Source organism: Prionailurus viverrinus, chromosome X (assembly GCF_022837055.1).
Source record: "Prionailurus viverrinus isolate Anna chromosome X, UM_Priviv_1.0, whole genome shotgun sequence".
Classification (NCBI taxonomy): domain Eukaryota; kingdom Metazoa; phylum Chordata; class Mammalia; order Carnivora; family Felidae; genus Prionailurus; species Prionailurus viverrinus.
The window spans coordinates 48,140,138-48,162,945 of NC_062579.1; the positions used below are offsets into that span (position 1 = coordinate 48,140,138).

The 22,808-nt window shown below is 38.4% G+C and overlaps 1 protein-coding gene across 6 annotated transcripts in view; it reads left to right on the plus strand.

Moving 5' to 3' along the window:
• HEPH (hephaestin) overlaps positions 1-22,808 on the plus strand; it is an 82,030-nt gene that overhangs the window by 21,884 nt on the left and 37,338 nt on the right. For 3 of the 6 annotated variants that reach the window (XM_047843953.1, XM_047843952.1, XM_047843950.1), the window contains exons 9-13: positions 405-616; positions 3,165-3,315; positions 5,710-5,922; positions 19,688-19,901; positions 21,990-22,129. In XM_047843953.1, coding sequence (XP_047699909.1) covers positions 405-616; positions 3,165-3,315; positions 5,710-5,922; positions 19,688-19,901; positions 21,990-22,129 — 930 coding nt within the window. The remainder of the gene's footprint in view (positions 1-404; positions 617-3,164; positions 3,316-5,709; positions 5,923-19,687; positions 19,902-21,989; positions 22,130-22,808) is intronic. The other 3 variants (XM_047843954.1, XM_047843955.1, XM_047843951.1) reach the window with 2 other exon arrangements.

Genomic DNA, 22,808 nt, shown 5'->3' on the forward strand with positions numbered 1-22,808 from the left:
TACATAAATTGGTTGCATTTCTATACACCAATAATGAAACAGCAGAAAGAAATCAAGGAATTGATCTCATTTACAATTGCACCAAAAAACAAAAGACACCTAGGAATAAACCTAACCAAAGAGGCCAAATAAGTTTTAAAGGCCCTTTTAATCCTTCAGTCCTATGAGTTTAGAAAACTGTAACTTGGCAAAGTTTAAATTTCCCCAGTTTGCATAACAACCATTGACAGAACCAGAAACTAACTTTGGTCTCTTCACTCCTACCAAGGATTCTTTTTAATATTCTATATTGTACATTGCTGCTGCTCAAAAATACCTTGTGGTTTATAATATTAACCACACTCTTTGGAGCTGTTGATTCTCACTGTAGCAAATATGATAATTAGTCATATTTTTCCCTGCAGGCTCATCCAACCTTGGCTTGGTGGCCAAGCCCTTTGAGAAAGTAACATATCGCTGGACAGTCCCCTCTCACGCTGGCCCTGCTGCTCAGGATCCTGCCTGTCTCACGTGGATGTACTTCTCTGCTGCAGATCCCATAAGAGATACGAATTCCGGTCTGGTGGGGCCCCTATTGGTGTGCAAGGCTGGTGCCTTGAATGCAGATGGTAAACAGGTATTGCCAAGGTTTATGGATGGAAAGCCTGCTGGGAAGAAGACAAGGCTATGTTGTTAAATAGGAGTTAAAAATGGAATGTGTTCTAGAGATAAGGGAATGGAAAAAAATAACCAAGCTATTTAATCAGAAATGGATACTTGGTGACCTCATGCTATTTTGCATGGTATTCTTTCATTCACAAATATCTTTCTTAGTTTCTATTCCTTTCTATTCTTTATCCTCTCATCACCTCCTCATTTTTTAAACCTCTCCTTCCTCTAAACCTTGATCTTAATTTTTTAAATAGTTTTTTTTCTAATTTTTAAATGTAAATTAAAGTTAATTAACACATGCTGTTGTCATGGATTTGGGAATAGAGCCCAGTGATTCAACTCTAAATATGATACCCAGTGCTCATCCCAAGTGCCTTTCTTAATGCCCATCACCCACTTAACCCATTCTCCCACCCACTTCCCCTCCAGCAACCTGCAGTTTTTTCTCTGTATTTAAGAGTCTCTTATGGTTTGCCTCCCTCTCTTTTTTTATCTTATTTTTCCTTCCCTTCCCCTATGTTCATCTGTCATGTTTCTCAAATTCAACATATGAGTGAAATCATATGATATTCATCTTTCTCTGACTGACTTATTTCAGTTAGTATTACGTTCTAATTCCATCCACGTTATTGCAAATGGCAAGATTTCATTCTTTTTCATTGCCAAGTAATATTCCATTGTTTATATAAACCACATCTTCTTTATCCATTTATATCAGTTGATGGACATTTGGGCTCTTTCCATAAATGGCTATTGTTGATAGCATATAAACTTTAGGGTGCATATGCCTCTTCAAATTTGCATTTTTGTATCCTTTGGATAAATATCTAGTAGTGCAATGGCTGGGTCATAGCGTAGTTCTATTTTTAATTTTTTGAGGAACCTTCATACCGTTTTCCAGAGTGGCTGCACCAGTTTGCATTCCCACCAACAGTCCAAAAGTGTTCCCCTTTCTCTGCATCTTCACCAACATCTGCTATTTCCTGAGTTGTTAATTTTAGCCACTCTGACAGGTGTGAGATGGTATCTCTTTGTGATTTTGATTTGTGTGTCCCTGATGAAGAGTAATGTTGAGCATCTTTTCATGTGTCTGTTAGGCATCTGGATGTCTTCTTTGGAAAAGTGTCCATTCATGTCTTCTGCCCATTTCTTAACTGTGTTATTTGTGTTTAGGGTGTTGAGTTTTGTAAGTTTCTTTATAGATTTTGGATACTAACTCTTTTTCTGATATCATTTGCAAATATCTTCTCCCATTACATGTGTTGCCTTTCTTGTTTTGTTTCCTTCACTGTGCAGGGTTTTTTTTGTTTGTTTTTTGTTTTTTGTTTTTTGTTTTTTGTTTGTTTGTTTGTTTTTTTATCTTGATTAGGTCCCAATAGTCCATTTTTACTTCTCTTGCCTTTGGAGACATGTCTAGTAAGAAGTTGTGGCTGAGGTTAAAAAGGTTGCTGTCTGTGTTCTCCTGTAGGATTTTGATGGTTTCCTGTCTCACATTCAGGTCTTGTAACCATTTTGAATTTATTGTTGTGTATGATGTAAGAAAGTGTGCAATTTCATGCTTCTGCATGTCACTATCCAGTGTGATCCTAATTCCTAAATGTATTTTAATATTTGTTTGTGTTCTTTTATTTCCATCTCACCATTTCTAGCTGTATAACCTTGGGCAAGTTACTTAACCTCCCATTGCCTCAGCTTCTATATCTGTAGTAAAGGTTAACAATAAAAGTCGGTATCTTGGGTTTTTGCAAGGATTAATTAAAATAATCCATGTGAAGTTTCTTTATCACAGTATCTGATATATAATAAGCACTTAGTAAATGTTAGAAGTAATAATAATAGTGATGATGATGATAATGATCATCATCATCATAATAATGATAATAGTACATTAATAATAATTATATACCCTTTTCTCTTATTTTCTTCAGAGTCTTCTCTTGATCTCCAAGCCACCTTTCCCCGGGTGACTCTATGCTCTCTTCTATCACTCTTTATTTCTCCATAATCCCCATCTTGTGCTTCTTCATGTCCACTTTCATATATTCCTCCCCTCCAGTCTCGTCACTTTATTTTATTTTGACCTCTTTCACCCACCTTCAGTTTGAAATTACCAGAGGAGGGGCGCCTGGGTGGCTCAGTTGGCTGAGCATCCAACTTCAACTCATGTCATGATCTCACCGTTTGTGGGTTTTAGCCCTGCGTCTGGCTCTGTGATGACAACTTGGAGCCTGGACTCTGTTTCAGATTTTGTGTCTCCCTCTCTCTCTGCCCCTTCCCCTCTTTCACTCTGTCTCTTTCTCTTTCAAAAATAAACAAACATTTAGAAAATTGAAATTTCCAAAGGAAAAACTGTGTAGCAACAACTACAACCCTAAGCAGGAGGAATGGGCATCACTCTGTATCTCAAAAAATAAATAGGAAAAATTGGGGCTTCTTAGGTCTAGAGCTGCACAACTCACAAATGCTGAAACCATTGTCATTTTTTTCCTATGTTCTCTACCATGGACCTACAGAAAGGGGTGGATAAGGAATTTTTTCTCCTTTTTACTGTGTTGGATGAGAACAAGAGCTGGTACAGCAATGCCAATCAAGCAACTGCTATGTTGGATTCCCGACTGCTCTCAGAGGATGTCAAAGGCTTCCAAGACTCCAATCGGATGCATGGTATGGAGAGTTTTTCCCCTGAGCTACAATTGAGAGGTTACAAGTAAAAACCTAACCTAAACGTAATCATGTCCCATCTGTGAAAGCACTGATCCCATGGTCAGCTCTACCCAAAATATGAGCTAGATTGAATAATTCAATCTAAGACAACAGATCTTATATTTTGTGCCTTCTTGGGCTCTATCTTGTGTTACAAAGTATGGGGGGCATTGGAAAAAGGTGCTATGAAATAAGAATTGCAAACAAGGCATCCACCAGAGAGTGAAGAGAGTAAGCTGGGATGATACCCATCCAGTCTTACCTCTTTCTGTTATTGACCACTATCCTTACTCCCCAACTCCATATTCCTGCCAAACAGGACTATTTTTCTCTATATAGACATACCTTGTACTTTTCTGACTTCATGCTTTTACAATGCTTTGCCCTCCAGTTGAAGCGCCTTTCCTTGTACTTTTTCCTTTAGCTTGTGGAAATTCTTTCCATTCCCTAAGGTCTTACTCAAAAGCGACTTAATCCATGTAACCATTTTTAGCACCCAATCCCAGGATAATGACACCCTCTTCTGAACCACTATTCAATTTGATCAGACTATTTTAATAGCATGTTCTATATAGTAATTTGTTACGTGGCTTTTGACTTCTGCTAGAGTGTACTTTCCTGAAAGGTGGGTATTGTTTGCTGCTCTCTGTATAGTCTACATTTTCTAATACACAGTAAATGTTTAATGAACAAGTGAACTACCAAATTAATGGGTAGGTATGTAAGTGGGTGAGTGAGTAAATGTGAAGACATGGTCCCAGTTTGCAAAGAGCTCCCAACATTTTGCAATGAAATAAGACTAATAACACACATGAAATAATTATAGAACAATACAAGATCAATTATAATGAAGTGCTAAATTATGTGAAACAGCTCTCAAATGACATGGAGTTCATAGGAGAACGTTAATGAGGAACAATCCAATTGAGGGATTCCTGGGAGAAGGGAGTCCTGGAGCTGGTTTTGGAAGCTAAATAGGTTTGCGATTATACATTACAGGCAATGGAGGCAGAATCAGGAGATTAGCAACATTCTCATCAGCATTTTGAAGAATTGCCAAGTAGGATTACTCATTAAAGGTGATTCCAGTGGATGTGAGGACATTAAAAGGGGGTCAGATTTAAGCAGACCTCCCTATATTTTCAAAAGGAGTGTGAAGAAAGGGAGGGAGTCATGAATGACTGTGTTGTCTTTTGACTGTCTCTTTGGTTCTCATAACCAGTTATATCAGCTGGAAAAAGTAAACAAGTCCTGTGAACCAAGTTCATTTCAGTTTGACTTTATGAAGCACGTGAGTAGTACCAGACAATATGCCAGGTGCTTGGGCAGTCACACAAATATAGAAAAATGTGCTTGCTTCCAGGTCAATCTAGTGTGGGAGATACATTTGTAAGTAAATCATTGGACTCTGTGATAAGTGATATGGAAGAATTTTGTAGGGGGGGAAATTTCATGGAAATGAGAGAGAAGGAGAGAGAGAGAGGCACACACAGAGAGACATGGTGGGGGGGAGAGAGAAGTAGCCCTGCTTCACAGGGGAGTTGACATTTGAGCTGAGGTATAATGGATGAGTAGCAGTTTGCTGTAGAGAAACTAGAGGAAAATGTTATTCCAGGCAGAGGGAATAGCATGTGAAAACTCAACATGTGTTTATAAACACCTAGCATCTTTAAGGCTACAGAAGGATACAGAGACAAATAGAGCTCACAGGAATAGTGTGTTCCTCTGTGTGAGATAGGGTAGGAGGATAGACTGAAGGCAAGGGTACCAGGGAGAGGGTTTTTTCAGGAGTTCAGGCCAGAAATTATGAGAGCAAGATACCAGGCCGTAGCAGTGAAGTAAAGAAAAAGAGACAGATTGAAAGATGAATATGGAAACTTGAGGAAACCCCAATACTTTCAGGAGGGATGGAGAACAAGAACAAGATGAAAGAGAAACAATCAGAGAGGTTGTAAGAAAACCAGGAAAGTGTGGCGTCACAGAAGCCAACAGAAGAGAGTTTCAAAAGAGTGGGAATAATAGACGCTGGTGTGTGTGTGTGTGTGTGTGTGTGTGTGTGTGTGTGTGTGAAAGAGTTGTGGTAGTGGAAAGAATTTCAGTTTTGCAAGAACGTGAAGTGTGATATAAGAGTTACAGGGGGTGAGTTCAGAAAGGACAGCTGGGCCCTTATCTCAAGGAGGCAGATCTTCATAAGTAGAACTAAAGTGGCTTAGGGAAGAAGGCAGAGAAGTTGAGGATGAATCCAACATTTCAAATTGTGGGAAACCATAGTACAGAACTGATGCTATGCTCCTGGCCAGTGCTTGAAGAATCTGTTCTCATCTTCCTGTTTTGTGTTGTGTTTTTGTTTTCCAGCCATTAATGGGTTTCTGTTCTCTAACCTGCCCAGGCTGGACATGTGCAAGGGTGACACAGTGGCCTGGCACCTGCTTGGCTTGGGCACAGAGACTGATGTGCATGGGGTCGTGTTCCAGGGCAACACTGTGCAGCTTCAGGGCATGAGGAAGAGTGCAGCCATGCTCTTTCCTCATACCTTTGTCATGGCCATCATGCAGCCTGAAAACCCTGGTAAGTGACTCAACAGCTGTCCCTAGGCTGAGAGGCTCTGTTGGGTATGGTGCTGGGTGAGGGGGGAAGGTGAAGAGAAAAGAGGACAAGTTAAGGGTTCATGGGAAGTTTTCAAAACACTCTTATCTCCTCTCTCCTTAATGTGCACTCTGTTCTGGTTATTTGGATTTTTTCTTAGCTGTAGGCAAAAAGTAAAGAGCTAAGGAAGTTCTTTTCTGGAACAACAGGAAAGAAATATGGATACTGCCCAACAACAGGGCAATTCTTTTTTTTTTTTTTTTTTTTTATGAAATTTATTGACAAATTGGTTTCCATACAACACCCAGTGCTCATCCCAAAAGGTGCCCTCCTCAATACCCATCACCCACCCTCTCCTCCCTCCCACCCCCCATCAACCCTCAGTTTGTTCTCAGTTTTTAAGTCTCTTATGCTTTGGCTCTCTCCCATTCTAACCTCTTTTTTTTTTTTTTTCCTTCCCCTCCCCCATGGGTTCCTGTGAAGTTTCTCAGGATCCACATAAGAGTGAAACCATATGGTATCTGTCTTTCTCTGTATGGCTTATTTCACTTAGCATCACACTCTCCAGTTCCATCCACGTTGCTACGAAAGGCCATATTTCATTTTTTCTCATTGCCACGTAATATTCCATTGTGTATATAAACCACAATTTCTTTATCCATTCATCAGTTGATGGACATTTAGGCTCTTTCCATAATTTGGCTATTGTTGAGAGTGCTGCTATGAACATTGGGGTACACGTGGCCCTATGCATCAGTGCTCCTGTATCCCTTGGATAAATTCCTAGCAGTGCTATTGCTGGGTCATAGGGTAGGTCTATTTTTAATTTTCTGAGGAACCTCCACACTGCTTTCCAGAGCGGCTGCACCAATTTGCATTCCCACCAACAGTGCAAGAGGGTTCCCGTTTCTCCACATCCTCTCCAGCATCTATAGTCTCCTGATTTGCTCATTTTGGCCACTCTGACTGGCGTGAGGTGATACCTGAGTGTGGTTTTGATTTGTATTTCCCTGATAAGGAGCGACGCTGAACATCTTTTCATGTGCCTGTTGGCCATCCGGATGTCTTCTTTAGAGAAGTGTCTATTCATGTTTTCTGCCCATTTCTTCACTGGGTTATTTGTTTTTCGGGTGTGGAGTTTGGTGAGCTCTTTATAGATTTTGGATACTAGCCCTTTGTCCGATATGTCGTTTGCAAATATCTTTTCCCATTCCGTTGGTTGCCTTTTAGTTTTGTTGGTTGTTTCCTTGGCTGTGCAGAAGCTTTTTATCTTCATAAGGTCCCAGTAATTCACTTTTGCTTTTAATTCCCTTGCCTTTGGGGATGTGTCTAGTAAGAGATTGCTACGGCTGAGGTCAGAGAGGTCTTTTCCTGCTTTCTCCTCTAAGGTTTTGATGGTTTCCTGTCTCACATTTAGGTCCTTTATCCATTTTGAGTTTATTTTTGTGAATGGTGTGAGAAAGTGGTCTAGTTTCAACCTTCTGCATGTTGCTGTCCAGTTCTCCCAGCACCATTTGTTAAAGAGGCTGTCTTTTTTCCATTGGATGTTCTTTCCTGCTTTGTCAAAGATGAGTTGGCCATACGTTTGTGGGTCTAGTTCTGGGGTTTCTATTCTATTCCATTGGTCTATGTGTCTGTTTTGGTGCCAATACCATGCTGTCTTGATGATGACAGCTTTGTAGTAGAGGCTAAAGTCTGGGATTGTGATGCCTCCTGCTTTGGTCTTCTTCTTCAAAATTCCTTTGGCTATTCGGGGCCTTTTGTGGTTCCATATGAATTTTAGGATTGCTTGTTCTAGTTTTGAGAAGAATGCTGGTGCAATTTTGATTGGGATTGCATTGAATGTGTAGATAGCTTTGGGTAGTATTGACATTTTGACAATATTTATTTTTCCAATCCATGAGCAGGGAATGTCTTTCCATTTCTTTAAATCTTCTTCAATTTCCTTCATAAGCTTTCTATAATTTTCAGCATACAGATCCTTTACATCTTTGGTTAGATTTATTCCTAGGTATTTTATACTTCTTGGTGCAATTGTGAATGGGATCAGTTTCTTTATTTGTCTTTCTGTTGCTTCATTGTTAGTGTATAAGAATGCAACTGATTTCTGTACATTGATTTTGTATCCTGCAACTTTGCTGAATTCCTGTATCAGTTCTAGCAGACTTTTGGTGGAGTCTATCGGATTTTCCATGTATAATATCATGTCATCTGCAAAAAGCGAAAGCTTGACTTCATCTTAGCCAATTTTGATGCCTTTGATTTCCTTTTGTTGTCTGATTGCTGATGCTAGAACTTCCAGCACTATGTTAAACAGCAGCGGTGAGAGTGGGCATCCTTGTCGTGTTCCTGATCTCAGGGAAAAAGCTCTCAGTTTTTCCCCGTTGAGGATGATGTTAGCTGTGGGCTTTTCATAAATGGCTTTTATGATCTTTAAGTATGTTCCTTCTATCCCGACTTTCTCAAGGGTTTTTATTAAGAAAGGGTGCTGGATTTTGTCGAAGGCCTTTTCTGCATCGATTGACAGGATCATATGGTTCTTCTCTTTTTTTTTGTTAATGTGATGTATCACGTTGATTGATTTGCGAATGTTGAACCAGCCCTGCATCCCAGGAATGAATCCCACTTGATCATGGTGAATAATTCTTTTTATATGCCGTTGAATTCGATTTGCTAGTACCTTATTGAGAATTTTTGCATCCATATTCATCAGGGATATTGGCCTGTAGTTCTCTTTTTTTACTGGGTCTCTGTCTGGTTTAGGAATCAAAGTAATACTGGCTTCATAGAATGAGTCTGGAAGTTTTCCTTCCCTTTCTATTTCTTGGAATAGCTTGAGAAGGATAGGTATTATCTCTGCTTTAAACGTCTGGTAGAACTCCCCTGGGAAGCCATCTGGTCCTGGACTCTTATTTGTTGGGAGATTTTTGATAACCGATTCAATTTCTTCGCTGGTTATGGGTCTGTTCAAGCTTTCTATTTCCTCCTGATTGAGTTTTGGAAGAGTGTGGTTGTTCAGGAATTTGTCCATTTCTTCCAGGTTGTCCAGTTTGTTGGCATATAATTTTTCATAGTATTCCCTGATAATTGTTTGTATCTCTGAGGGATTGGTTGTAATAATTCCATTTTCATTCATGATTTTATCTATTTGGGTCATCTCCCTTTTCTTTTTGAGAAGCCTGGCTAGAGGTTTGTCAATTTTGTTTATTTTTTCAAAAAACCAACTCTTGGTTTCGTTGATCTGCTCTACAGTTTTTTTAGTTTCTATATTGTTTATTTCTGCCCTGATCTTTATTATTTCTCTTCTTCTGCTGGGCTTAGGCTGCCTTTGCTGTTCTGCTTCTAGTTCCTTTAGGTGTGCTGTTAGATTTTGTATTTGGGATTTTTCTTGTTTCTTGAGATAGGCCTGGATTGCAATGTATTTTCCTCTCAGGACTGCCTTTGCTGCGTCCCAAAGCGTTTGGATTGTTGTATTTTCATTTTCGTTTGTTTCCATATATTTTTTAATTTCTTCTCTAATTGCCTGGTTGACCCACTCATTCGTTAGTAGGGTGTTCTTTAACCTCCATGCTTTTGGAGGTTTTCCAGACTTTTTTCTGTGGTTGATTTCAAGCTTCATAGCATTGTGGTCTGAAAGTAAGCATGGTATAATTTCAATTCTTGTAAACTTATGAAGGGCTGTTTTGTGACCCAGTATATGATCTATCTTGGAGAATGTTCCATGTGCACTCGAGAAGAAAGTATATTCTGTTGCTTTGGGATGCAGAGTTCTAAATATATCTGTCAAGTCCATCTGATCCAATGTCTCATTCAGGGCCCTTGTTTCTTTATTGACCGTGTGTCTAGATGATCTATCCATTTCTGTAAGTGGTGTATTAAAGTCCCCTGCAATTACCACATTCTTATCAATAAGGTTGCTTATGTTTATGAGTAATTGTTTTATATATTTGGGGGCTCCGGTATTCGGTGCATAGACATTTATAATTGTTAGCTCTTCCTGATGGATAGACCCTGTAACTATTATATAATGTCCTTCTTCATCTCTTGTTACAGCCTTTAATTTAAAGTCTAGTTTGTCTGATATAAGTATGGCTACTCCAGCTTTCTTTTGGCTTCCAGTCGCATGATAAATAGTTCTCCATCCCCTCACTCTCAATCTAAAGGTGTCCTCAGGTCTAAAATGAGTCTCTTGTAGACAGCAAATAGATGGGTCTTGTTTTTTTATCCATTCTGATACCCTATGTCTTTTGGTTGGCGCATTTAATCCATTTACATTCAGTGTTATTATAGAAAGATACGGGTTTAGAGTCATTGTGATGTCTGTATGTTTTATGCTTGTAGTGATGTCTCTGGGACTTTGTCTCACAGGGTCCCCCTTAGGATCTCTTGTAGGGCTGGTTTAGTGGTGACAAATTCCTTCAGTTTTTGTTTGTTTGGGAAGACCTTTATCTCTCCTTCTATTCTAAATGACAGACTTGCTGGATAAAGGATTCTCGGCTGCATATTTTTTCTGTCTAGCACCCTGAAAATCTCGTGCCAATTCTTTCTGGCCTGCCAAGTTTCAAAAGAGAGATCAGTCACGAGTCTTATAGGTCTCCCTTTATATGTGAGGGCACGTTTACCCCTTGCTGCTTTCAGAATTTTCTCTTTATCCTTGTATTTTGCCAGTTTCACTATGATATGTCGTGCAGAAGATCGATTCAAGTTACGTCTGAAGGGAGTTCTCTGTGCCTCTTGGATTTCAATGCCTTTTTCCTTCCCCAGTTCAGGGAAGTTCTCAGCTATTATTTCTTCAAGTACCCCTTCAGCACCTTTCCCTCTCTCTTCCTCCTCTGGGATACCAATTATGCGTATATTATTTCTTTTTAGTGTATCACTTAATTCTCTAATTTTCCCCTCATACTCCTGGATTTTTTTATCTCTCTTTTTCTCAGCTTCCTCTTTTTCCATAACTTTATCTTCTAATTCACCTATTCTCTCCTCTGCCTCTTCAAGCCGAGCTGTGGTGGTTTCCATTTTGTTATGCATTTCGTTTAAAGCGTTTTTCAGCTCCTCGTGGCTGTTCCTTAGTCCCTTGATCTCTGTAGCAAGAGATTCTCTGCTGTCCTGTATACTGTTTTCAAGCCCAGCGATTAATTTTATGACTATTATTCTAAATTCACTTTCTGTTATGTTATTTAAGTCCTTTTTGATCAGCTCATTAGCTGTTGTTATTTCCTGGAGATTCTTCTGAGGGGAATTCTTCCGCTTGGTCATTTTGGATAGTCCCTGGCGTGGTGAGGACCTGCAGGGCACTTCCCCTGTGCTGTGGTGTATAACTGGAGTTGGTGGGCGGGGCCGCAGTCAGACCTGATGTCTGCCCCCAGCCCACCGCTGGGGCCACAGTCAGACTGGTGTGTGCCTTCTCTTCCCCTCTCCTAGGGGCGGGATTCACTGTGGGGTGGTGTGGCTCGTCTGGGCTACTTGCACCCTGCTGGGGGCGCAGCCGGGGAGTCACAATCGCTCGGCGTGCACCACGCGCTGCCCTGGCACAGACAGGAAGACAGGGCAATTCTTATATGGGTAGAGGGTGGACTTAACTGTGCAGTCCCATAGCTATATAGAGATTTTATAGCTAAAATCCTTGCATTGTGAGGGAGGTCCACAAGATGTACCTATCTATAAAGTGCTTTTAACTCTGATATTCTATGAAGATTTGTGCAAACTTCTGGTGGGAGTGGGGTGGGGTGTGCTGTAACAAATTCAGCCCAGGAATCAGAACATAAAACCTTTTAGCCCAAGGTATTTAATTAATTTGCTATTTAATTGTGGTCTAACCAACCCCCACCCTGTGGCTGCATTTCATCATTCTTTTCTTTCTCTGTCCAGCCCCCTCACTTCCTCCCTCCGTTTCCTTTCCCATCCTCCCTTTTTCCTCCCTCTTTCCTTTCCTTTCTCTCCCTCCCTCTCTCTCCCATTGGTCATGCCCCTCCCCTTCCCTCTCTTTATCTATCCCTTTCCCTCATTTCCATATCTTTCTTTCATAAAGAAAATTAGCTAGAATATTTCTTTTTTTAAATATGGAATTTATTGTCTAATTGGTTTCCATACAACACCCAGTCCTCATCCCAACAGGTGCCTTCCTCAATACCCATGACCCACACTCCCCTCTTTACCACCCCCCATCAACCCTCGGATTGTTCTTAGTTTTCAAGAGTATTTCTTTAGATTCCATCTATGTCTGACATTTTATAATGCAATAGTACTTTTTCTTTGCAGTTTGTAGTGTGTATTATTTTTTTAGGCAGTAGGTGGCAATAGCGTTTTCAGAAAAATTTGTGAATTCCATACAGTCTCCACTAAACTCTTATTTTAGTTCTGTAAATTCCATTACTGTTTGGAAAAAAAAAATCCTCAACCAAACAAGTTTCCTTGACAATTTAATAATTTCCTTCTGGCACTACATTTGAAAAACATTTGACATAAAGCTGGTCTCCACAGACTTCTTGGAACTTCATTGATGGCCATCTACCTGGGGGATACTTTCTTGGTTAAGGAGAGATGGTGTTAGAAAATTAGAAACAATGGTTTATGGAGATGAAAAAAAAACAACAGACACAAATGCTTGTAGTAAGGCCTAGGGTGGAAAACTAAATGAAAAGACTTTCCAGGAAGGAAGGAAGGAAGGAAGGAAGGAAGGAAGGAAGAAATAAGGAAGGCAGGCAGAGAAGTCAAAGAAGCAAAAAGTGAAGGGGAAGAAAAAAGACCCTCCTCTCTATCCTTGATCCCAAAACCAAACCCTATGTTTACTCTCCTTCCTGCAAAATTAGCCAGGCTCCTCAGCCAAGTTTATATGTGTCCCTATGCTTACTCTTACTTTGGATAAATGAAATTATTTTTGTACCCACACAAAAGGAGTCCCAAGGAGGGTTGTTGTAGATGGTTTAAAAACATTATAATTGGTGATATGGGGGGGGGGAGGGAGTGAATGGGTTTATTAAAGACTTGAAAGGTTACTCTTGGTCCAATATCCCTTAAATATTAGCAAAAGCCCAGACTCTTTTTACCTTTGCATTTTCCAGATCTTTCAAACTCTTTTTTCTTTATGAATAATTAATGAGTAATAAATTGTTGGAAGTGGTAGAACACTTTTGAGATAATCTCAATTTAGTTACTTTACTAATGAGAGGAAAGACAGAGACCTGGATGGAGGGGGTGATGATTTACTCAGGTTAAATACCTTGGCTTTTTTTTTTTCTTACTGTCTTGCCCTTTCCCTATCAAGTTCTATTAATTCTTACTCCTAGATGATCTCTTGAATCTGATGTTTCCTTCATTCTTTCCCTGAGGGCTTGATATCCAATGAAGATTGAGAGAGACCGTTGGGAGTAGCTCTCCAAACCCAAGACAAAATACTGAGTTAATGGAAAAGCCAGCACTAGAATTTGGCTTTGGAATTCTAGAGGAAGGAGTAGCAATGGGGATTGGTAAATATACATATGTAATTAAGTAACTTTGCAGATGCCTTAAAAACACCACCATGAATATTCAACATTTTGTGTACTGGAGGCTTACAGTTATGTTTAACAAACTAGAAAAACAAATCCCCAGAAAAAATGCAGCAAAAGGTTAAAAGTGTTTGATTCCTGTGGGTTTATTGGTGATTTTTAATCCTCTTTTATTTACTTTAAATTTAAATAAGGTTACATTTAATAAAAATGAACAATTGTATTTAAAATATTATCTTGCATACCTCATCTCTTCCAATACAACTAATGATACTGGAATTTTAATAGACAGGGAAACTGGAAGATAAAAATCTAGGGCTTGTAATGTCTTATTTCCACCCAATTCATGTTAGATTTCTCAGCAGCAAAGAGAAAAATTCATTATTTATTACTTCCCTGTCCTTCAGGGTGTCTTTCCTTTCCTTCATCATTGGAGCTTTCCTTATTCATCATTCCTCTATTCCCTCCTTTAAAATCTTGTTTTCTTTCCACTGCCCCTTTTTCCTGCCGTTTCTCATTTCTCCTCTTCCTCACCCATCTTCTTTGTTTTTCTTATCTTTTTTTTACTTCAAATATTTAATAATAAAAATTCTAATTATTATCTTTAAATAAAAATATTTAACAGTAAACAATATTCAACCACATGCTTCATGTTAATAACAGATAATATCATATTGAAAAAATTACAGTTTAATATAGGAAACATTAACCATCAAATTCCTAGAGGATTTTGACCACAGGCCTTTTTTCTTAGTCCAAGCAATTCTTACTAGAAATGTCACTGAAGGCAAGGTAAACAAAAGCAAACATGAAGCATTGGGACCTAATCAAGATAAAAAGCTTCTGAACAGTGAAGGAATCTTAAAGGCAGCCTACAGAATGGGAGAAGATATTTGCAGGTGACATACATGATAAAGGGCTAGTGTCCAAAATCTATAAAGAACATATTAAACTCAAAACACACACACAAAATGTTCCAGCTAAGAAATGGGCAGAAGACATGAACATACATTTTTCCAAAGAAGACATCCAGATGGCTAACAGACACATGAAAAGATGCTCAACCTCACTCATCATCAGGGAAATGCAAATCAAAACCATGATTAGATATCACCTCACATCTGTCAGAATGGCTAAAATTAACAACTCAAGAAACAACAGCTATTGATGAGGATGTGAAGAGAGCGGAACCCTCTTGCACCATTGGTGGGAATGCAAACTGGTGCAGCCGTTCTGGAGAATAGTATGGAAGTTACTCAAAACATTAAAAATAGAACAACCCTATGACCAGGAATTGCACTGTTAGGTATTTGCCCAAAGGATATAAAAGTACAGATCTGAAGGGTCACATGCACTCCAAAGTTTAGAGCTGCATTGTTAACAATAGCCAAACTATGGAGAGAGCCCAAATGTCCATCGACTGATGAATGCATAAAGATGATATAAATATATATATATATATTCTCTAGCTGACTTATTTCACTTAGCATGATACACTCTAGCTCCATAAACATTGTTGCAAATAGCAAGATATCACTATTGGTTGAGTAATATTCCAGTATATATTATATATAATATTATATATTATTTATTAAAATACATATTATATATGTATTACATATATATGTTATAATGCTATATATGGATATATCTTCTTTATTCAACAGTTGATGGACATTTGAGCTCTCTCCATCATTTGGCTATTATTGACAATGCTGCTGTAAACATCAGGGTGCATGTGACCCTTCAAATCTGTATTTTTGTATCTTTTGGGCAAATAGTGCAATTGCTGTGTCATAAGGTAGTTCTATTTTTAACTTTTTGACTAACTTCCATATTGTTTTCCAGAGTGATTGTGCCAGTGCATTCCCACCAATGGTGCAAGAGGGTTTCCCTTTCTCCACACCCTCACCAATATCTGTAGTTTCCTGTGTTGTTAATTTTAGCCATTCTGACAGGTGTGTGGTGCTATCTCATCGTGGTTTTGATTTGCATTTCCCTGATGATGAGTGATGATGAGTGATGTTGAGCATCTTTTCATGTGTCTGTTAGCCATCTGGATGTCTTCTTTGGAAAAATGTATGTTCATGTCTTCTACCCATTTTTAACTGGATTGTTTATTTTGTGGGGTTTTGAATTTGATAAGTTATTTATAAGATATTGGCTACTGACCCTTTATCAGACGTCATTTACAAATATCTTCTTCCATTCTGTAATCTGCCTTTTAGTTTTATTGTTTCCTTTCTTATGTCTTTTTATCTCTCATTTCTTATCTCTCTTCATTTGTTCATTCTTTTCTTCTTCTACTCCCAACTATTTTTATGTATATTAATTTCTGTCTCTTCTTTTTCTTTTTTTTCTTCCATTCTTTTTATCTCTCTTCTTTCTTCTTTTTTCTTTCTTTTACTTCCCTTCCCTTTATTTTCACCTTTTTTCAACTTTTCTTTCTTCCTTTGTTTTCCCCTCCTTTTTTGACTTTCCTTCTTTCCCATTACCTTCCCTTTTTATTCATTTTTCTTTCTTTCTCTTTTATTTATGTCTTTTCTTTCCCCTTCTTCCTGTTTTCTTCTTTATCCTTTTTCTTCCATTCTGTATATATCTTTTATTTCTCTATGTCTTCCTCTCTGTTTTTCCTTCATTTTTAGTCTTCACATCTTATTTTCCTTTTATTTTACAATTAAATTTTCACAAAACATGATTAATATGTTTTCTTCCACTTACTGGTCTAGATATAGGGATGTAAAGATGAATTAGGCAGCTCATAGTTATTGTGAAATGGAAATGATGACACCATTGTCCCAAGAACTATGGTAATACACAGCAAGCTATAACAAATTCTGTCTGACTTGTAGAGTAAAGCTTTCCTAGAGAATCAGGCCTTCAAACTGAGCATTTAAGTATGAGTAAACTGTCACCCAGCAAAGAAAGGGGATGGGGGGGGTGAAGGGAGCATTATTATAGGCAGCAGGAACTTATGATAGTGACTTGGTAGAAGCATCTGCCTGAGAAAGGTTACATAAATTGGTTTTATTCAGTGACGTTCAACTCAAGGCAGTATGCTAAAAACTGTTTGGAAATGTTTGGAGGTACTTTTAGTTGTCACAATGACAGGGGATATGGAGGGGGTCATATTATTATTTAGAAAATGGGAGTCAGAGATGCTAAAACTTTATGCAATATGTAGGACAGTCTTAAACAATAAAGAATAATCCCATGCAAAATGTTACTATCAGCCCTGTGAAGGAATACTGAGAAGTAAGGCTTAAGTGATGTAAAGTAGGAGGCTAATGCAAGAGGTGATGAGAGGCTACCAATGGGTGTAAGCAACAAGGAAAGAAGGGTTACAGTTAAGGGACATTTGACAGAGAAAATACAAACTTTTCTGAGGGGCTGAGCAAGAATAAAAGACACCCAAGTTTTCTAGCTTATGTATTATATGTTTTGTGGCACCATTAACCAAATGAGCAAATACAGAAACAAGGGCAGAGTAATAAGGTTTTCAGAGAAAGTACTCATTTTAAGGCATGTTGAGCTTTAAGTTCTTCATGAAATACAGGTGGCGAGGATTTCACAATAGGTAGTTATGGGTAGAAATGTAAAGTTTGGGGAGCAAATTTGAATGGTCTCATAGTTCATGTCCATAAGCATGTAAAGTGATAGGAAAGAAAACTTAAAGCAGAAATCAACATTTAAGAGCCAAGAAGGAAAAGAGAAGTCAAAGTAAGGAACCAGCAAATAAGGGGTCAAAGAGTTAGGAGGAGGCTCAGGTTCCAAGGACAGAGGAGTGCTGAAAAAGTGGCTTGGATAACAATGTTCATATGAAAAAAATTTAGATGATGTACCAGTCCAAAGTCGCATGACTTCTTAGAATGTCTTCTATTTGTTTCATTCCCTTCAGTGATCATCAGACTTTCTTCCCCACACCAACTTCTGATCTATGACTTTGGGCAGCATATATGTTTATATATGCATTCATTTGCATATACATTTATTTACTCAAACGTATTTATCACACATTTTCAATGTGTTAACACTGGAGAATAAAGGTGAAAAGACAATGATTCTTATTCTCAGGAAAGATCCACAATAAACACATCAAAACCTACATAAAACAATAAAATAAATTTAGATTGGGATATATGTCATGAAGGAAATAAAATACAGTGATGTGATAAAATGATAGGAGCATCATTACTTTAGACAGGATGATCAGGAAGACATCTTTGAGAATGTGATATTTAAGCTAACGCCTAAATAATGAGGAGAAAAGAGCTATATAAAGTTTTCTGAGCAGAATATTTCAAACAGAGGGATAAGCAAGTGAAAATGTCCTAAACTGGGAAGAAGCATGGATTTTCAAGGGTCAGAAAGGTCAGTACCATTGGATTGTAGTAAGCTAGGAAAGTGACTGACATTATATCAGGCTGGCAAGATTCATATTATGTAGGGTCTTATAGACTATACTTAGGAGATTGGATTGCATTCTTAGTATAAAGGAAGCATTTAAAGCATTGGAGCAATGTGTTCTGAATAATATTCGTTAAAGAGAGCCTTGAATCCTATGTGAGGAATGGTTGAAGAAGGAAGGGGAAGAAGCAGAGAAGAAATTTGGAATACTACTGAAGTTTTCCATGTGATAGATGATGGTGGTTTTGACTAGGGGAGTGAGGGTGAAAATGAAAGGGTAATTTTTGAGGAATAGCTGATAAGATTTACTGATGGAATAGATGTGGGACAGTAGGGGACAGAGAAGAGTTGGGGAGTAGTTGTGGAAAGAAAAGAGTAGAATCTTTCAAGAAATATATAAATGAGTGAAAAACTCTTTCGTAAAGAGGAGCACTTAGTCCTTAACCATGTGGTTTAGATGTAAAATGAGTTAAAAATAGAGAGGCCAAGAATGTAGAAGTCATTGTGGGCCAGAATAGTCATGGAGAGATTTCTAGAAGAAATGAAACATGAGTTGGGTCTTGGAAAATGAGTGAGCTCTCTTAGGTATTTTGGGGAGGGGTGGGTGAGTACATTCTAGGGAGGAACAACATGAGTGAAAATTCCAAGATAGAAATGAGATATGTGATAAGGGATGTCAGGGACAGCTTTAGTTGGATCACTAGGTGCATTTGGCACTGGATCATAGTCTGGAGCCACCTCATAGAGGCCTTTGAAAACCAGGAGAAAATAATCTGTAGTGATGGGATACGTAATGGACAGCAAGGGAAGGAATGATGAAAAAAAATGTTTTAAGAAAGTCATTTTCTCCTGATTAACATTCTATAAGCCTTAATGTTCTTGACATAGAAAGACTGGGGCTTGATATCAGTTCCAGGCAGCTCCACAACTCTCATATTTAAGCCTGGTATCCAAACCTTTTATTATAAAAACCTAGGTAAGGCCAATCCAAAGCCCTCTGATATAAGCATCCCTATAACCAAGTTTTTTGTTTGTTTGTTTGTTTTTGTTTTGGGGGGTTCTATTTAAGGCCACCTTTATTTCCTTGGTACTTGGTAGAAAATAGAGACACTGGTCAATGAATTGTTTGGAATAATAATTATTACAATTTTATTTACGTATTTATAACTTTACTTATTAAAATTTACTATGCATTATGCTAAGCAATGTGTAAACATTATTATGTTTAATTCTAAAACAGCCCAGTGAAATAAGTAAAATGACTCCCATTGTACCTCTGAAACATACAGAGGCTTAACTTACTTCAAGTTATATAGCTAATAAATGTCAGATAGGGTGACCAACTATCCCACTTTGGTCAGAACTGAGGATTTTTCACAGAGTATGGGACTTTCAGTGCTAAAACTGGGAAAGCCCTGGGTTAACAGAGAAAAGTTGTCCATCCTGGAGGCAGAGTCTAGTTTTAAACCTAAACAATGGTAGTTTTGCAAGCAGAGCTTCTTAAAGTCCGTGCTCATTGCTTTCAATACACTTATAATAATCTGTGGGGTGCCTAGATGGCTCAGGTTCTTGGGTTCAAGCCCCATGTCAGGCTCTGAGCCAGCAATCTGTTTTGGATTCTGTCTCCCTCTCACTCTCTCTGCCCCTCCCCTGCTTGTTCTCTCTCTGTCTCCCCTCTCTGTATCAAAAATAAATAAACTTTAAAAAATAACAATAATATTTTATCCAATGCATAGAAGAACCTTATTTGAAACTACACACTCTGTGCAGTATGCCTAGAGTGAGGCAGGGAATCCCCCAGGCGCTATGCAGGGATATTCAGATTCAGGTTTTGCTCTCTGTTCTTTCTTTAGGGATATTTGAGATTTACTGCCAGGCAGGCAGCCATAGAGAATCAGGGATGAAGGCAATCTATAATGTCTCCCAGTGTCCTGGCCACCAACCTGACTATCATCATCGATACCAGGCTGCAAGAATCTACTACATCATGGCAGAAGAGGTGGAGTGGGACTATTGCCCTGACAGGAGCTGGGAATTGGAATGGCACAACCAGTCTGAGAAGGACAGGTAAGGCTTCAGAAAATAAGATATCACACTTTCAGAGACTCTGCATCATTTTACCAATAAGGAGGATACTAAAATTCTGAGAAGAGGACTTATCTAAGGTCACGTAATAGGATACCAGGAAATCTGGAACCGGTGGTGGAATGCAGATAAGCTGGAACTCAGCACTTCTTCTATGTTGCAATGATGTAGGCCTGAAGTAAAAGATCTTATCCACACCTTCATGTTCTTAATCTTTGCCTCTTTTCTTCTGGTAGCTAGTAGCACCTATACCAGAAGTTAAATTTTGTAGAGGTATCACTCAAAAGATTGAACACCCCAAGCTTACCCATCACTTGACAAAATGTCATTAAGCTACAGGCTAAGCTGTATAGCAGAAAAAGCTCAACATAGAGTGCCTTATGTGAGTTATAGTTTTATTTCCTGCTCACATACTAGTATAAATATGAACAGACCAGAACCAGTAGTTAAACTAATCACTCGTAATACATTCTTTCATCTCTGTAGCTAAGATGCCGATTTTTGTTGTAGAGATTCCAAGCTATCACAAAAGGAGAAAGCAGTCCAAGGCAAGCATCACTGTCTATAAGACAATGACCTAAAAGTTGTAGACATCACTTTCTCTCATAATCCATTATCATGAACTTATTAATGTGGCCATACCTAGCTGCAAGAAAGTCTGGGACTTGGAGGTGGTAGATGGTTGGACAAAATGAATGAAGGGGAAGGTGATGTACAAGCTTCCAGTTAAGGAATAAGTAAGTTATGGAATAAATCACAGCATGTGAAATATGGTCAATGATTTTGTAATAAAGATGTATTGGCACAGACAGTAACTACACTTGTGGTAAACATAGCACAAATATATACATTTATCAAATCACTAAGTTGTACACATGAAGCTAATGTAACATGGTATGTCAACTATAGTAAAAATAAATAAATAAAGCCTGGAAAATATAATCTATGGTTAGGTGGCCATGTGCTCAGTTCAATCTAGGTGATTCTATCATTACAAGGAAGCAGAGGAGAACAGAAACTGAAATACAGTTTATCAATTTCCACTACAATTTTGGTGCTCTCACAACAATTTAGCAATTCTTGCCTTTTATGTTGGTTGTTGATTGTTGACATTTCCTTGCTAAGTTGTTCTGAAACCTAGAAAAAGTGTATTTTCTTCCCTGGGCCTTAATTTACTCACCTTTAAAGACACGTGATACAGGGGCGCCTGGGTGGCACAGTCGGTTAAGCGTCCGACTTCAGCCAGGTCACGATCTCGCGGTCCGTGAGTTCGAGCCCCGCGTCAGGCTCTGGGCTGATGGCTCAGAGCCTGGAGCCTGCTTCCGATTCTGTGTCTCCCTCTCTCTCTGCCCCTCCCCTGTTCATGCTCTGTCTCTCTCTGTCCCAAAAATAAATAAACGTTGAAAAAAAATTTAAAGACACGTGATACAGTTAAAAGAAAATGACTAGAAAGAGATAAGGAGGAAGCAGCAAACTTGAATCCAAGTGCATGATCCCTTGATACCTTCTGGCTGACAGTATAAATGAAGATAAGTTCTGTCACCTCTGGACCACTGATTACACTTCTACCTATCTCATTATCTTATTGTAAATGTCAAATGATAAAATGAATAATAAGGTATTTGTAAACCAGAAAGCATCCCTTAAGGAGGAATCTGTAAAATTCCATTTCCTCCTTACCTCTTCCCATTCCTTACTCAGCAGCAGCAGCAGCAGCAGCAGCAAAAGTTAGTACTCTCCTTGCACCTTGTACCTTGTCCTTTTGTCAAACTGATTCCATCTGAGAAATCACTAAGACTGGAGTTGAGCCCAGGGCTTCTGATTCTTATTCCAGTGTTCTGGCCATATTAATTGTACTAAAAATTCCTATCTGGATTATGGTAAACAAGGAAACATTAATATAAACTTAAATCTGCTATCTTTACTGAAGTTATACGACCAATGTGGTGGGAAATCTGACATTAGAAGGATTCTATTTGTGATATGATGTTGGGTCTGACTTAGGTTTCTCATAAGTGAAATTAAGGAGTCGAAGCCCAGGTGATGATACCACTCTTTGTATTCCACTAGTTATGGTCACATTTTCCTGAGCAACCAGGATGGACTCCTGGGTTCCAGATACAAGAAAGCTGTATTCAGAGAATACACGGATGGTACATTCAAGATCCCTCGGCCAAGGACTGGACCAGAGGAACACTTGGGAATATTAGGTGAGTTCTTCCTTGTGTTAGAAGTTTATACTGATCCTAAGGATGCCATGTCATATAAGGACCTTTTTTTCTTTCAATTAGTTTTTCCTTATTATATAATGGAACAATAGTCATATATATTTTTTTAAATCAACCATAAAAATAAGCAATCAAAGGTAGGATTTATTAATTTTGTTGTAACATGAACCATATTTTTTCAGGAATCTCTCTAGGGATGTTTGATTGTGATAGATTTTTTAAATATACTAATGATAGGGGAACTTAGTAACATGAAAGAATAGGAAAAGCACTATACAGGGAATCAGTATTACCCTTGAACCCAGTTTAATTATTCATACAATTTATTCACTTTTTTATGGGCCAATGAGTTTCCTCATTCTTGTCCTCACAGAGAAGAAACCCATTGGCCTTTACAGAGATCCCAACATTTTTTTACTCTGTGCTAAACTCCTTACTGACAATGATTCCACAGAGCCCTGATTACCTAGATCCTTGGGATATTATAGATAATAGATAGATAGATAGATAGATAGATAAATTAAATGCATACATACCTACATACATACATTTGGGGTGGTAAAATAAGGATAATTGGGGCCACAATTTTCTTGTTGAAGTATCCTCATCCTGTAAGTAGCAGTATCAGTTAAAGAGCTTCTGGATTAAAAAAAATAGAACT